General features: G+C 44.2%; 1 protein-coding gene across 8 annotated transcripts in view; it reads right to left on the bottom strand.

Moving 5' to 3' along the window:
- Positions 1 to 595: 595 nt before the first annotated feature.
- The window catches only part of LOC129851369 (dedicator of cytokinesis protein 3-like), a 368,511-nt gene continuing 352,753 nt past the window's right edge, over positions 596 to 16,353 (bottom strand). For all 8 annotated transcript variants that reach the window (XM_055917869.1, XM_055917864.1, XM_055917866.1 and 5 more), the window contains 6 exons: positions 14,852 to 14,933; positions 14,366 to 14,481; positions 13,828 to 13,915; positions 9,334 to 9,453; positions 2,807 to 2,892; positions 596 to 1,583 (listed from right to left, as the gene is read on the bottom strand). In XM_055917869.1, the coding sequence (XP_055773844.1) occupies positions 966 to 1,583; positions 2,807 to 2,892; positions 9,334 to 9,453; positions 13,828 to 13,915; positions 14,366 to 14,481; positions 14,852 to 14,933 (1,110 nt within the window). In that variant the 3' untranslated portion in view covers positions 596 to 965. The remainder of the gene's footprint in view (positions 1,584 to 2,806; positions 2,893 to 9,333; positions 9,454 to 13,827; positions 13,916 to 14,365; positions 14,482 to 14,851; positions 14,934 to 16,353) is intronic.

Genomic DNA, 16,353 nt, shown 5'->3' with positions numbered 1-16,353 from the left:
AGGTTCTAACACTGGCCCCTCAGAGAGACAGGTCCTAACCCAGGCCCTAACACTGGCCCTTCAGAAAGACAGGTTCTAACACTGGCCCCTCAGAGAGACAGGTCCTAACCCAGGCCCTAACACTGGCCCTTCAGAGAGACAGGTTCTAACACTGGCCCCTCAGAGACAGGTTCTAACACTGGCCCCTCAGAGAGACAGGTCCTAACCCAGGTCCTAACACTGGCCCCTCAGAGAGACAGGTCCTAACCCAGGCCCTAACACTGGCCCTTCAGAGAGACAGGTTCTAACACTGGCCCTTCAGAAAGACAGGTTCTAACACTGGCCCCTCAGAGAGACAGGTCCTAACACTGGCCCCTCAGAGAGACAGGTCCTAACCCAGGCCCTAACACTGGCCCCTCAGAGAGACAGGCCCTAACACTTCCCCCTCAGAAAGACAGGCCCTAACACTGGCCCCTCAGAGAGACAGGCCCTAACACTGGCCCCAACCATTTCTAAACCATGGGCATGTTCAGGAGGATATAAAGTTACAAAACATTCAGATAGAAATATATGATGTAGAACATATATGATTGTCTGTCAGATGGAATGGGGGGGGGGGGGGGGGGGGATTAGGTGTCAGCTCTATTCATACTATTTATATCTGAAACATTCACATCACTGCATCACTGAATAAACCCCAGGCCTGCTCTCTACTCCTCTGTGATGCCGTGCTCCCACGTCACCTTGGCCTGCTCTCTACTCCTCTGTGATGCCGTGCTCCCACGTCACCTTGGCCTGCTCTCTACTCCTCTGTGATGCCGTGCTCCCACGTCACCTTGGCCTGCTCTCTACTCCTCTGTGATGCCGTGCTCCCACGTCACCTTGGCCTGCTCTCTACTCCTCTGTGATGCCGTGCTCCCACGTCACCTTGGCCTGCTCTCTACTCCTCTGTGATGCCGTGCTCCCACGTCACCTTGGCCTGCTCTCTAGTCCTCTGTGATGCCGTGCTCCCACGTCACCTTGGCCTGCTCTTCCTTAGAGGTGATGAGAGGCTGAGAGATCTTGCGTGGCGTGGGCCTGGGCACGGCGGGAATGACCCCTTCCTCCGGGATACACCCGTCTCTCAGGTAGGGCTTGGGGGGCAGGGCGGGCGGGGGCTCCTGGTGGTAGTGGGGCAGGTTCTGGATGTTTAGGCCGCGGGCCTCTGGGAGGACGGGGATAATAGGGGTGCTGACCGGGGTGACCCACCCAGGGGCGGAGTGGCTACGGCAGGGAGGGGGCTTGGAGCCATCCAGAACCTCTGGCTCGGAGACGCTGTATCGGACAGGCAGGTAGGAACTAGAGGGGGAGTCCATTCCCAGGTCTTCTCCGTCTATGGCCCAGATAGAGTGCACCGTGCTGGGGGTGATGGAGACAGAGTCCAGGGTGCCTGCTGGGTGTCTGCTGGTAGTTCCAGAGGGCTCGGTGGAGCAGGACTGGCCCAACAAGTTGCTCTCACTCAAGGAAGAGACGCCGGAGGAGGCGCTGCCAGAGAGGGTGGAGTTACTGCCATCCAGGCCGGACTGCGGACTGGTGGGCGAGGCAGGTATAGGGTGCAGGGGTGACTGTTGGAGGGAAACAAGCGGGACAATGGGTTATTCTCATAGATAAGCGGGACAATGGGTTATTCTCATAGATAAGCGGGACAATGGGTTATTCTCATAGATAAGCGGGACAATGGGTTATTCTCAGATAAGCAGGACAATGGGTTATTCTCATAGATAAGCGGGACAATGGGTTATTCTCAGATAAGCGGGACAATGGGTTATTCTCATAGATAAGCGGGACAATGGGTTATTCTCACAGATAAGCGGGACAATGGGTTATTCTCATAGATAAGCGGGACAATGGGTTATTCTCACAGATAAGCGGGACAATGGGTTATTCTCACAGATAAGCGGGACAATGGGTTATTCTCATAGATAAGCGGGACGATGGGTTATTCTCATAGATAAGCGGGACAATGGGTTATTCTCATTGATAAGCGGGACAATGTGTTATTCTCATTGATAAGCGGGACAATGGGTTATTCTCATAGATAAGCGGGACAATGGGTTATTCTCACAGATAAGTGGGACAATGGGTTATTCTCATAGATAAGCGGGACAATGGGTTATTCTCAGATAAGCGGGACAATGGGTTATTCTCAGATAAGCGGGACAATGGGTTATTCTCAGATAAGCGGGACATGGGTTATTCTCAGATAAGCGGGACAATGAGTTATTCTCAGATAAGCGGGACAATGGGTTATTCTCAGATAAGCGGGACAATGGATTATTCTCAGATAAGCGGGACAATGGATTATTCTCATAGATAAGCGGGACAATGGATTATTCTCATAGATAAGCGGGACAATGGGTTATTCTCATAGATAAGCGGGACAATGGGTTATTCTCATAGATAAGCGGGACAATGGGTTATTCTCATAGATAAGCGGTACAATGGGTTATTCTCATAGATAAGCGGTACAATGGGTTATTCTCATAGATAAGCGGGACAAAAGAGGCGTTAAAAACAAAAATAAAACGATTATGAACAGATATAAATCAAATACACGTCAAACTGAAAAAGAAATATTATAAAAACACAGTTATTCATTACAATACAATACAAACACACAGTAAAAAATACACATCTTTGCAGTTACGCAATACGCTACAACCCAGTGCTCTTTTAGCAATGCACGCACATTGATACTGAAGGACTGAGATACTAGACGGAGACATGCACAGATCAGACCAGGAAGGGTGGTAGGCTACTCTGGCCCAGGGCGGGTCACGGAGGGTACCTTTCGTAAAGAGGAGCGCGCAGGGAGAGCTGGAGGGAGGTCGCTGTTCTGGTGGTGGAAAGCATCAAAGTGCATGGAGAAGTGTCCTATAGAGGAAGAGACACAGCAGGACAAGAACAAAATGGGTTGGTTGGAGAAAGACACAGAACTAAACCAGGGAGCGAGAAGGAGAAGAGGGAGAGAGATGAGGGAGGGAGGGAGGGAGGGAGGGAGAAGTAGAGAGAGAGAGATGAGGGAGGGAGGGAGGGAGAAAGAGAGAGAAGTAGAAAGAGAGATACATAGACAAAGAGAGGGAGAGCGAGAGAGCGAGAGAGATGTGAAGAAGGATAAACAGGTCTCTACACTAGGCTACATAAGTCATTCTAGTTGAGAGGCAGGTTGGGGTAGATTGGGGCGGCAGGTAGCCTAGTGGTTAGAGCGTTGGGGTGGAGGGGATCAGGTAAGATCAGGGGTGTGGTGGAGGGGGGTAAACACTGTGCCGTTGCCATACCTTTCGATTTTGTGCATAGCATTCACACCACAGGTGTCCAACTCATTCCATGGAGGGCAGTGTGTCTGCTGGTTTGGTTATTTCCCTTCTATTTATGAGGCCTTCCATGGAATGAGTTGGACACCTGTGGTATACACACTAATTATGCTAGCTAATTGACTTGCTGCTCGTCATCAGTGTTTACCCACCTTTCTGAACCACTATATCCCTGGATAGGATGACACAGGACTGGCCCTTCACAACATAGAAACACAGTGAGAAAGGAGAGCTACAATCACACACAGATCACTGGTGGACGGAAGTTGAAGGATTCCTGGGGGATCTATTGGAATCAGAAGCTCCCATGAAACTTCAGAAAAACTACAACAAACTGCATAAAAACTACAACAAACTTCAGAAAAACTACAACAATCTTCAGAAAAACTACAACAAACTTCAGAAAAACTACAACAAAATTCAGAAAAACTACAACAAACTTCAGAAAAACTACAACAAAATTCAGAAAAACTACAACAAAATTCAGAAAAACTACAACAAAATTTAAAAAAAACTACAACAAACTGCATAAAAACTACAACAAAATTCAGAAAAACTACAACAATCTTCAGAAAAACTACAACAAACTTCAGAAAAACTACAACAAACTTCAGAAAAACTACAACAAACTTCAGAAAAACTACAACAAAATTCAGAAAAACTACAACAAAATTCAGAAAAACTACAACAAAATTTAAAAAAAACTACAACAAACTGCATAAAAACTACAACAAAATTCAGAAAAACTACAACAAAATTTAAAAAAACTACAACAATCTTCAGAAAAACTACAACAAACTGCATAAAAACTACAACAAAATTCAGAAAAACTACAACAACTTCAGAAAAACTACAACAATCTGCATCAAACCATTTGATGTTGCAAATTATTTTAATGATTACTTCATTGGCAAAAGTGGGCAAACTTATGCAAGAAATGCCATCTACAAACAGTGAGCCAATCGTATTCATGCATAAAAAAACTAATAATGAAAGAAAAAGCATTGCAATTTTGTAAAGTTAGCTTGGGAGAGGTGGAAAATGGTACTGTGTTTGACCAAATACAATGCTATTTCTCCGTAATCAAAATTTGACAGACTTTCAGCATCCTTATAGAGAAGGGCACTGAACATATACTGCACAGACACAAATGACTGATGATTGGTTGAAAGAAATCAATAATAAGAAGATTGAGGGAGCGGTACTGTTAGATTTCAGTGCAGCCTTTGATATTATTGACCATAATTTGTTGTTGAGAAAACAATATGTGTTATGGCTTTTCAACCTCTGCCATATGGTGGATTCAGAGCCATCTATCTAATAGAACTCAGAGGGTTTTCTTTAATGGAAGCTTCTCGAATGTCAAACATGTAAAGTGTGGTGTACCGCAAGGCAGCTCTCTAGGCCCTCTACTCTTTTCTATTTTTACCAATGACCTGCCACTGGCATTAAACAAAGCATGTGTGTCCATGTATGCTGATGATTCAACCATATACGCATCAATTTCTACAGCTAATGAAGTCACTGAAACTCTTAACAAAGAGTTGCAGTCTATTTTGGAATGGGTGGCCAGTCATAAACAGGTCCTGAACATCTCTAAAACTAAGAGCATTGTATTTGGTACAAATCATTCCTTAAGTGCTAGCCCTCAGCTGAATCTGGTAATGAATGGTGTGGCTGTTGTACAAGTTGAGGAGACTAAATTACTTGACGTTACCTTAGATTGTAAACTGTCATGGTTAAAACATATTGATACAACAGTAGCTAAGATGGGGAGAAGTCTGTCCATAATAAAGCGCTGCTGTACCTTCTTAACAGCACTATCAACAAGGCAGGTCCTACAGGTTATGTCTCACCTGGACTACTGTTCAGTCGTGTGGTCAGGTGCCACAAAAAGGGACTTAGGAAAATTGCAATTGGCTCAGAAATGGGCAGCACGGCTGGCCCTTGGATGTACACAGAGAGCAAACATTAATATTCATGTCAATCTCTCATGGCTCAAAGTGGAGGAGAGACTGACTTCATCACTACTTGCATTTATGAGCGGTATTGACATGTTTAACTACTAACACACAGCACAGAGACACAAGCATACCCCACAAGACATATCACAAGAGGTCTCTTCACAGTCCCCAAGTCCAGAACAGACTATGGGAGGCACACAGTACTACATAGAGCCATGACTACATGGAACTCTATTCCACATCAGGTAACTGATGCAAACGGTAGAATCAGATTTGAAAAAAATATAAAAATACATCTTATGGAACAGAGGGGACTGTGAAGGAACACAATCATAGGCACAAACACATGCATACGCACACACACACACACACACACGATAGCATACGCACTATACACACACACATACACATGGATTTAGTACTGTACATATGTGGTAGTGGTGGAGTAGGGGCCTTAGGGCACACAGTGTGTTGCGAAATCTGTGAATGTACTGTAATGTTTTTAAAATTGTATAAACTGCCTTAATTTTGCTGGACCCCAGGAAGAGTAGCCGCTGCCTTGGCAGGAACTAACGGGGATATTTAGTGGCATCTATCATTCCTTAAATTCTGACCAGTTTCCCAGGCCCTGCCGATGAAAAACATCCCCACAGCATGATGCTGCCACCACCATGCTTCATTGTGGAGATGGTGTTCTCGGGGTGATGAGAAGTGTTGGGTTTGCGCAAGACAGCTTTTTCCTTGATGGCCAAAAAGCTACATTTTAGTCTCATCTGCCCAGAGTACCTTCTTCCATATGTTTGGGGAGTCTCCCACATGCCTTTTGGCGAACACCAAACGTGTTTGCTTATTTTCTTCTTTAAGCAATGGCTTTTTTTTTCTGGCCACTCTTCCGTAAAGTTCAGCTCTGGAGTGTACAGCTTAAAGCGGTCCTATGGACAGATACTCCAATCTCCGCTGTGGAGCTTTGCAGGTCCTTCAGGGTTATCTTTGGTCTCTTTTTTGCCTCTCTGAGTTGTGGTGGGCGGCCCTCTCTTGGCAGGTTTGTTGTGGTGCCATATTCTTTCAATTTCTTAATAATGGATTTAATGGTGCTCCGTGGGATTTTCAAAGTTTCGGGTATTTTTTATTTTTTATAACCCAACCCTGATCTGTACTTCTCCAGAACTTTGTCCCTGACCTGTTTGGAGAGCTCCTTGGTCTTCATAGTGCCGCTTGCTTGGTGGTGCCCCTTGCTTAGTGGTGGTGCAGACTCTGGGGCCTTTCAGAACAGGTTGTAAATATACTGAGATCATGTGACAGATCATGTGACACTTAGATTGCATACAGGTGGACTTTAATTAACTAATTATGTGACTTCTGAAGGTAATTGGTTGCACCAGATCTTATTTAGGGGCTTCATAGCATACATTACACGCACCACTTTTCTGTTCTTTATTTTTTTTATTTTTTTTAAACAAGTAATTTTTTTCATTTCACTTCACCAATTTGGACTATTTTGTGTATGTCCATTACATGAATTCCAAATAAAAATTCATTTAAATTACAGGTTGTAATGCAACAACATAGGAAAAACATACTGTTAGGTGACCTAAACTGGGATACGCTTAACACCCCGGCCGTCATACGATCTAAGCTAGATGCCCTCAATCTCACACAAATCATCAAGGAACCTACCAGGTACAACCCTAAATCCGTAAACACGGGGTCCCTCTTAGATATCATCTTGACCAACCTGCCCTCTAAATACACCTCTGCTGTCTTCAATATTTCAGCAATCACTGCCTCATTGTCTGCGTCCGTAATGGATCCGCGGTCAAACAACCACCCCTCATCACTGTCAAACGCTCCCTAAAACACTTCAGCGAGCAAGCCTTTCTAATGGACCTGGCCCAGGTATCCTGGAAGGATATTGACCTCATCCCGTCAGCAGAGGATGCCTGGTTATTCTTTAAAAGTGCCTTCCTCACCATCTTAAATGAGCATGCCCCATTCAAAAAATGTAGAACCAGGAACAGATATTGTCCTTGGTTCACTCCAGCCCTTGACCAGCAAAGAAACATCCTGTGGCGTACTGCATTACCATCAAATAGCCCCTGCGATATGCACATTTTCAGGGAAGATAGGAACCAATATACACAGTCAGTTAGGAAAGCAAAGACTAGCTTTTTCAAAGAGAAATTTGCATCCTGTAGCACAAACTCCAAAAGGTTTTGGGACACTGTAAAGTCCATGGAGAATAAGAGCACCTCCTCCCAGCTGCCCACTGCACTGAGGCTAGGAAACACTGTCACCACTGATAAATCTACAATAATCGAGAATTTAAATAATAATTTTTCTACGGCTGGCCATGCTTTCCACCAAGCTACCCCTACCCCGGCCAACAGCTCTGCACCTCCCACAGCAACTTGCCTGCCCAAGACCCCCCCCCCCCCCCCTTAGCTTCCCCTTCACCCAAATCCAGATAGATGATGTTCTGAAAGAGCTGCAAAATCTGGACCCCTACAAATCAGCTGGGCTAGACAATCTGGACACTCTCTTTCAAAAACTATCAGCCGAAATTGTTGCAACCCCCATTTACTAGCCTGTTCAACCTCTCTTTCGTATCGTCTGAGATCCCCTCTTTAAAGGTGGAGACACTCTTGACCCAAACTGTACAGACCTATATCTATCCTGCCCTGCCTTTCTAGTCTTTGAAAGCCAAGTTAACAAACAGATCACCGACCATTTCGAATCCCACCGTATCTTCTCCGCTATGCAATCTGGTTTCCGAGCTGGTCATGGGTGCACCTCAGCCACGCTCATGGTCCTAAAACTAAATGCATGCTCTTCAACCGATCGCTACCTGCACCTGCCCGCCCGTCCAGCATCACTACTCTGGACGGTTCTGACTTAGAATATGTGGACAACTACAAATACCTAGGTGTCTGGTTAGACTGTAAACTCTCCTTCCAGACTCACATTAAACATCTCCAATCCAAAGTTAAATCTAGAATTTTGCTTCCTATTTCACAACAAAGCCTACTTCACTCATGCTGCTAAACATATCCTTGCAAAACTGACTATCCTACCGATCCTTGACTTCGGCGATGTCATTTAAAAAATAGCCCCCAACACTCTACTCAACAAATTGGATGCAGTCTATCAGAGTGCCATCTGTTTTGTCACCAAAGCCCCATAAACAACCCACCCCTGCGACCTGTATGCTCTCGTTGGCTGGTCCTCACTACATATTCGTCGCCAAACCCACTGGCTCCAGGTCATCTATAAGCCTTTGCTAGGTAAAGCCCCGCCTTATGTCAGCTCACTGGTCACCATAGCAACAGCCACCCGTAGCACACGCTCCAGCAGGTATATTTCACTGGTCATCCCCAAAGCCAACTCCTCCCTTGGCCGCCTTTCTTTCCAGTTCTCTGCTGCCAATGACTGAAGCTGGAGACTTATATCTCCCTCACTAACTTTAAGCATCAGCTGTCAGAGCAGCTTACCGATCATTGCATCTGTACATAGCCCATCTGTAAATAGCCCACCCAACTACCTCATCCCCATATTGTTTTGCACCCCAGTATCTCTACTTGCACATCATCATCTGCACATCTATCATTCCAGTATTAATGCTAAATTGTAATTATTTTGCCTCTACGGCCTATTTATTGCCTTCCCTCCCTACTCTTCAACATTTTCACACACTGTACATATATGTTTCTATTGTGTTATTGACTGTACATTTGTTTATGTGTAACTCTGTGTAGTTGTTTGTGTCGCACTGCTTTGCTTTATCTTGACCAGGTCGCAGTTGTAAATGAGAACTTGTTCTTAACTGGCCTACCTGGTTAAATAAAGGTGAAATAAATAAATAAATAAATAAACGACCAGGAGGATGAAGACTTTTGCAAGGCACTGTAGGTGGTCTTGAATAAAGCCATTAAAAGAAGCTGGGAGCAGCATATGCTTTGTGCCAGCTCTCTTTCTTGATTGTTTTAACCAGCAGAAAAAGTGAAGTTTGTAGTGTGGCATTCGTGTATAAAGAGTCTTACCATGGGGAAGGCTACGGGGCGGGACTGGGGGAGCCGTCAAACTCCCAACGTGGGCGGACAAGAACGGCAACGCCTCTCTGGTACCACTGTTCAGACTCCAGGAGCTGGGGGTGGTCAGGACTGGAGAGGAGACACAGATAATATTATAACTTCACTCTACTGTCCACTCTAACCCTGAGCTGCTGGGGGTGGTCAGGACTGGAGAGGAGACACAGATAATATAACTTCACTCTACTGTTCACCCTAACCCTGAGCTGATGAGGGTGGTAAGGACTGGAGAGGAGACACAGATACTATTACTTCACTCTACTGTCCACTCTAACCCTGAGCTGCTGAGGGTGGTCAGGACTGCAGTATTCTCTAGTGGACAGACGCAGATAACATAACTAATATCGTAGCGTCTGTCAACAGACTGTGGGATAACATAACTGATATCGTAGCGTCTGTCAACAGACTGTGGGATAACATAACTGATATCGTAGCGTCTGTCAACAGACTGTGGGATAACATAACTGATATCGTAGCGTCTGTCAACAGACTGTGGGGTAACATAACTAATATCGTAGCGTCTGTCAACAGACTGTGGGATAACATAACTGATATCGTAGCGTCTGTCAACAGACTGTGAGATAACATAACTGATATCGTAGCGTCTGTCAACAGACTGTGGGATAACATAACTGATATCGTAGTGTCTGTCAGCAGACTGTGGGATAACATAACTGATATCGTAGCGTCTGTCAACAGACTGTGGGATAACATATCTGATATCGTAACGTCTGTCAACAGACTGTGGGATAACATAACTGATATCGTAGCGTCTGTCAACAGACTGTGGGACAACATAACTGATATCGTAGCGTCTGTCAACAGACTGTGGGATAACATAACTGATATCGTAGCGTCTGTCAACAGACTGTGGGATAACATAACTGATATCGTAGTGTCTGTCAACAGACTGTGGGATAACATAACTGATATCGTAGCGTCTGTCAACAGACTGTGGGATAACATAACTGATATCGTAGCGTCTGTCAACAGACTGTGGGATAACATAACTGATATCGTAGCGTCTGTCAACAGACTGTGGGATAACATATCTGATATCGTAACGTCTGTCAACAGACTGTGGGATAACATAACTGATATCGTAGCGTCTGTCAACAGACTGTGGGATAACATATCTGATATCGTAATGTCTGTCAACAGACTGTGGGATAACATAACTGATATCGTAGCGTCTGTCAACAGACTGTGGGATAACATAACTGATATCGTAGCGTCTGTCAACAGACTGTGGGATAACATAACTGATATCGTAGCGTCTGTCAACAGACTGTGGGATAACATAACTGATATCGTAGCGTCTGTCAACAGACTGTGGGTTAACATAACTGATATCGTAGCGTCTGTCAACAGACTGTGGGATAACATAACTGATATCGTAGCGTCTGTCAACAGACTGTGGGTTAACATAACTGATATCGTAGCGTCTGTCAACAGACTGTGGGGTAACATAACTGATATCGTAGCGTCTGTCAACAGACTGTGGGGTAACATAACTGATATCGTAGCGTCTGTCAACAGACTGTGGGATAACATAACTGATATCGTAGCGTCTGTCAACAGACTGTGGGTTAACATAACTGATATCGTAGCGTCTGTCAACAGACTGTGGGATGGGCCGACTAACGAGGAAGTTTCCGGTACACAGATCATTTGGACAAATCATGATGTGTTCGCATATTGTGGAGGAGACATTTGGCACATAGACTTTCCCCTAACTTGAAGAAAGAAAAAGAAGCCGGGTGTGTAACGCTCGTCGTTAGGTGGAAGAGAGGAGGACCAAAGCGCAGCGTGGTATGTTTCCATATTTATTGGAATACTTAACAACACGAACAAAACAATAAACAGAAAATGAAACTAACGACGCTACAGACCTGAACATGTGAACATAGAGACAATGAACGCAACGAACAGGAACAATCATCCACAAACAAACAGTGAGAACAGCCTACCTAAATATGGTTCCCAATCAGAGGAAACGTAAAACACCTGCCCCTGATTGAGAACCATATCAGGCTAGGTGACAACCCTAAACCAAACATAGGAAACACATAACATAGAATGCCCACCCAGCTCACGTCCTGACCAACTAAACAAAGACAAAACAAAGGAAATAAGGTCAGGAACGTGACAGGGTGGAGCTACAGCCCAGCTTCCGCTTCTCGTTTGTTTTCTAAAACGTCCCCCTCAGAACTTAATCATCTAATTAATTAACCCTGAATCATCACTAATCATCAGCGTCTGATGCAATATTTTTTAGTTCTGTGTTGATCTGACTGCAGTGGAGAGACAAGTTGTATTGACACAATATCATCATTACAATAAATAAAAAAATCACCATCAAAACTCTTCGTCATCTTCATCATCGTCATCATTAAAATCAACAATATGATCATCCTTTTGTTAACATTGAAGGCATTTACAGCGATGTTAGTAATATTAATGTATTAAAAACATAAAGAGAGTCATACAATCTCTATTTAAACTCCCAGTAATTAGTAAATTAATAAATTACTGGGAGTTTATTACATAGGTGACGAGATTTTTATAGCTTGAAGTTTATTCGCCATTACTCAGAACCTCTACATAAAATTATTTTCTTGCGCCAGCTCATGTTTTTTTTTTATATTCATGAGCCAATGTTCTGTAATGGTGGCGTTAGTAATGTATTTCATTTTTAATATGTATCATTAATGAAGTTTATGTTGACTTACACGGTTGACCAATAACACACCAGTACCACACATAGATGAAGGAGAGAAATGTACAAGAGTTGGTTATCACCTATAAACTCTGAATAACAGTTGGTTATCACCTTCTATAAACTCTGTACAAGAGTTGGTTATCACCATCTATAAAGTGTGAGGCTTACAAAGGGCTGTAGTCATAGCAACTGGGCTGTTCTCTACAAATGATCCACAGTGGGATATCTACAGGCTGAAGATACCGTGGATGAAACCAGATGAAGTATTAGGAGGTTCTGTGAACTGCGTTGTACCCACTGACTGAATCAACAGATAAAGCAGACGACTGAACATAACAGACTGACAGAAGAGATGGAAGGTTTGTGATGAAGTATTACAGCAGACTGACAGAAGAGGTGGAAGGTGTGTGATGAAGTATTACAGACAGACTGACAGAAGATATGGAAGGTGTGTGATGAAGTATTACAGACAGACTGACAGAAGATATGGAAGGTGTGTGATGAAGTATTACAGACAGACTGACAGAAGAGATGGAAGGTGTGTGATGAAGTATTACAGACAGACTGACAGAAGAGATGGAAGGTTTGTGATGAAGTATTACAGACAGACTGACAGAAGAGATGGAAGGTGTGTGATGAAGTATTACAGCAGACTGACAGAAGAGATGGAAGGTGTGTGATGAAGTATTACAGCAGACTGACAGAAGAGATGGAAGGTGTGTGATGAAGTATTACAGACAGACTGACAGAAGAGATGGAAGGTGTGTGATGAAGTATTACAGACAGACTGACAGAAGAGATGGAAGGTGTGTGATGAAGTATTACAGCAGACTGACAGAAGAGATGGAAGGTGTGTGATGAAGTATTACAGAGAGACTGACAGAAGAGATGGAAGGTGTGTGATGAAGTATTACAGACAGACTGACAGAAGAGATGGAAGGTTTGTGATGAAGTATTACAGACAGACTGACAGAAGAGATGGAAGGTGTGTGATGAAGTATTACAGCAGACTGACAGAAGAGATGGAAGGTGTGTGATGAAGTATTACAGCAGACTGACAGAAGAGATGGAAGGTGTGTGATGAAGTATTACAGACAGACTGACAGAAGAGATGGAAGGTGTGTGATGAAGTATTACAGACAGACTGACAGAAGAGATGGAAGGTGTGTGATGAAGTATTACAGCAGACTGACAGAAGAGGTGGAAGGTGTGTGATGAAGTATTACAGACAGACTGACAGAAGAGATGGAAGGTGTGTGATGAAGTATTACAGCAGACTGACAGAAGAGATGGAAGGTGTGTGATGAAGTATTACAGACAGACTGACAGAAGAGATGGAAGGTGTGTGATGAAGTATTACAGACAGACTGACAGAAGAGATGGAAGGTGTGTGATGAAGTATTACAGCAGACTGACAGAAGAGGTGGAAGGTGTGTGATGAAGTATTACAGACAGACTGACAGAAGAGATGGAAGGTGTTTGATGAAGTATTACAGACAGACTGACAGAAGAGATGGAAGGTGTGTGATGAAGTATTACAACAGACTCGTGAATTTATACAGATAACTTTTAGTCAACGCAGCAACAAAACTACTTATAGACTATCATTAGAAGTATGCAGCGATTTCCATTTTTTTTTAAAGGCCAAGTACTGTAACCCTAACGCAACAGACTCCAGGTCAGACTGAAAAGCAATAAGCTGAGGACAGGCAGGACAACAGTACCTTTCTCTGCTACGGACAGGTTAGGGTCGCTACAGGGCTTGCACGGACCAATCACCTGGTGGAACAACGCTCGCTGGAAGTTAGTTGGCTGGAGACACAGAAAAGAAACATCAACCAATCAATGAACCCAATCAAAAGGTATTTATAAAGCCCTTTGTTTTGTTTACATGAGCAGTTGTCACAAATTGTTTTTTTTAACAATAATCTGGTCTAAAAAAAGCAAGCAAGAACAGGAAGAACATAAGGAGAGGTACCAGACCCAGAGAGGAGGGTCATCCTACTCTGGCTGTACTAGGAAGTACTTCATTACATTCCAATAAGAAGATCTAAAGAGAGAGTGATTGAAGCAGAGTAGAAGAAGTACTGACCTAGGATCTGCCCATATAATCATATTCATTATGATCAAAAAAAAAAAAAAGGGGGGAAACTGATCCTAGATCAACACTAATACTCTGAGATTCTTTGTGGATAAGGGCCCAGAGAAGATAGAGCTTGAAGTGGAGCGGAGCAGAGTGGGTCAAGCCAACAGTAGCTGTACCTGTCCGTTCTCAGTGATGTAGGGGTACATGGCGGAGCTGGGTCTCTCACGGTGCAGAGGCAGCAGCATCAACATCTCACGGTTGTGTCTGTATTTTTCTGGCAGCGACGGGGAGCCTACCACAGAGGGCAGAGTACACAGAGAGGAACAGAGGATCGAAACTAGACAGAGATACTGAGAGGCGACAGAGAGGAACAGACCATCGAAACTAGACAGAGATACCGAGGGGACACAGAGAGGAACAGAGCATCGAAACTAGACAGAGATACCGAGGGGACACAGAGAGGAACAGAGCATCGAAACTAGACAGAGATACTGAGAGGACACAGAGAGGAACAGAGCATCGAAACTAGACAGAGATACTGAGGGGACACAGAGAGGAACAGAGCATCGAAACTAGACAGAGATACTGAGGGGACACAGAGAGGAACAGAGCAGGGTTTTGAACCCATTGCTAGTAAGATCTGTCTACAGTAGACAACCTACCTCTGATACTGTTGGAGGCAGAGTTCATCATCTGGGAGGGGGCTGAGTGGGTGGAGCTCAGACTGGAGGACGAAGGACTGGGCTGAGACAAGAAAGAGAAAATATATTTACAGTAAATGAGCCACAAACCAGATTATTTACAGTAAATGAGCCATGAACCAGATTATTTACAGTAAATGAGCCAGAAACCAGATTATTTACAGTAAATGAGCCAGAAACCAGATTATTTACAGTAAATGAGCCAAAAACCAGATTATTTACAGTAAATGAGCCAGAAACCAGATTATTTACAGTAAATGAGCCAGAAACCAGATTTACTGTAAATGAGCCAGAAACCAGATGATTTACAGTAAATGAGCCAGACACCAGATTATTTACAGTAAATGAGCCAGAAACCCGAAAATGTACAGTAAATGAGCCGAAAAACAGATTATTTACAGTAAATGAGACAGAAACCAGATTATTTACAGTAAATGAGACAGAAACCAGATTTACAGTAGATGAGACAGAAACCAGATTATTTACAGTAAATGAGCCAGAAAACAAATGATTTACTTCCTTCCAGAAATAATCTCTGTTAAGTAGAAGTAAAGGACCTCATCCAACCGATGCAGAGTCATTGTGGTTTTATCCCGCAATCAGCAACCTTTATCAGCTTCACCTGTATTTAGAGCCATACACTTTCTGTGTTCCCCCTAAGTTAGCATCTGGCCCTTACTTAGCAGTTAGTTAACTGTAGTTAACAGCTAGTTAACTCATTGGGCAGAGTCTTCTGTGGGAATAAGAATTATAACAGAAAAAAACTTGATTATCCATCTTGCGAAGGAGCTTGGCCCGAGATGGGGGGGGGGGGGGGTGGCTCACATGGCTGAGTCCTCTCTGTGGGTATAGTGGGTACAGCGGGTTCAATGGGTACAGTGGGTACAGTGGCTACAGTTAGGTGGGTACAGCGGGTTCAATGGGTATAGTGGCTACAGTTAGGTGGGTACCGTGGGTACAGTTAGGTGGGTACAGTGGGTACAGTTAGGTGGGTACAGTGGGTACAGTTAGGTGGGTACAGTGGGTACAGTTAGGTGGGTACAGTGGCTACAGTTAGGTGGGTACAGTGGGTACAGTTAGGTGGGTACAGTGGCTACAGTTAGGTGGGTACAGTGGGTACAGTGGGTATAGTGGGTACAGTTAGGTGGGTACAGTGGCTACAGTTAGGTGGGTACAGTGGCTACAGTTAGGTGGGTACAGTGGGTACAGTGGGTACAGTGGGTAGGTGGGTACAGTGGGTACAGTTAGGTGGGTACAGTGGGTACAGCGGGTTCAATGGGTACAGTTAGGTGGGTACCGTGGGTACAGTTAGGTGGGTACAGTGGGTAGGTGAGTACAGTGAGGTGGGTGCAGCGGTACAGTACAGTTAGGTGGGTACAGTGAGGTGGGTACAGTGGGTACAGTACAGTGAGGTGTGTACAGTACAGTGAGGTGGGCATAGTGGGTACAGTACAGTGAGGTGG

The sequence above is a fragment of the Salvelinus fontinalis genome, chromosome 3 (assembly GCF_029448725.1).
Source record: "Salvelinus fontinalis isolate EN_2023a chromosome 3, ASM2944872v1, whole genome shotgun sequence".
NCBI lineage: Eukaryota > Metazoa > Chordata > Actinopteri > Salmoniformes > Salmonidae > Salvelinus > Salvelinus fontinalis.
Note: the sequence above shows the minus strand (reverse complement) of the source record. Positions and strands in the feature narration are given on the sequence as shown.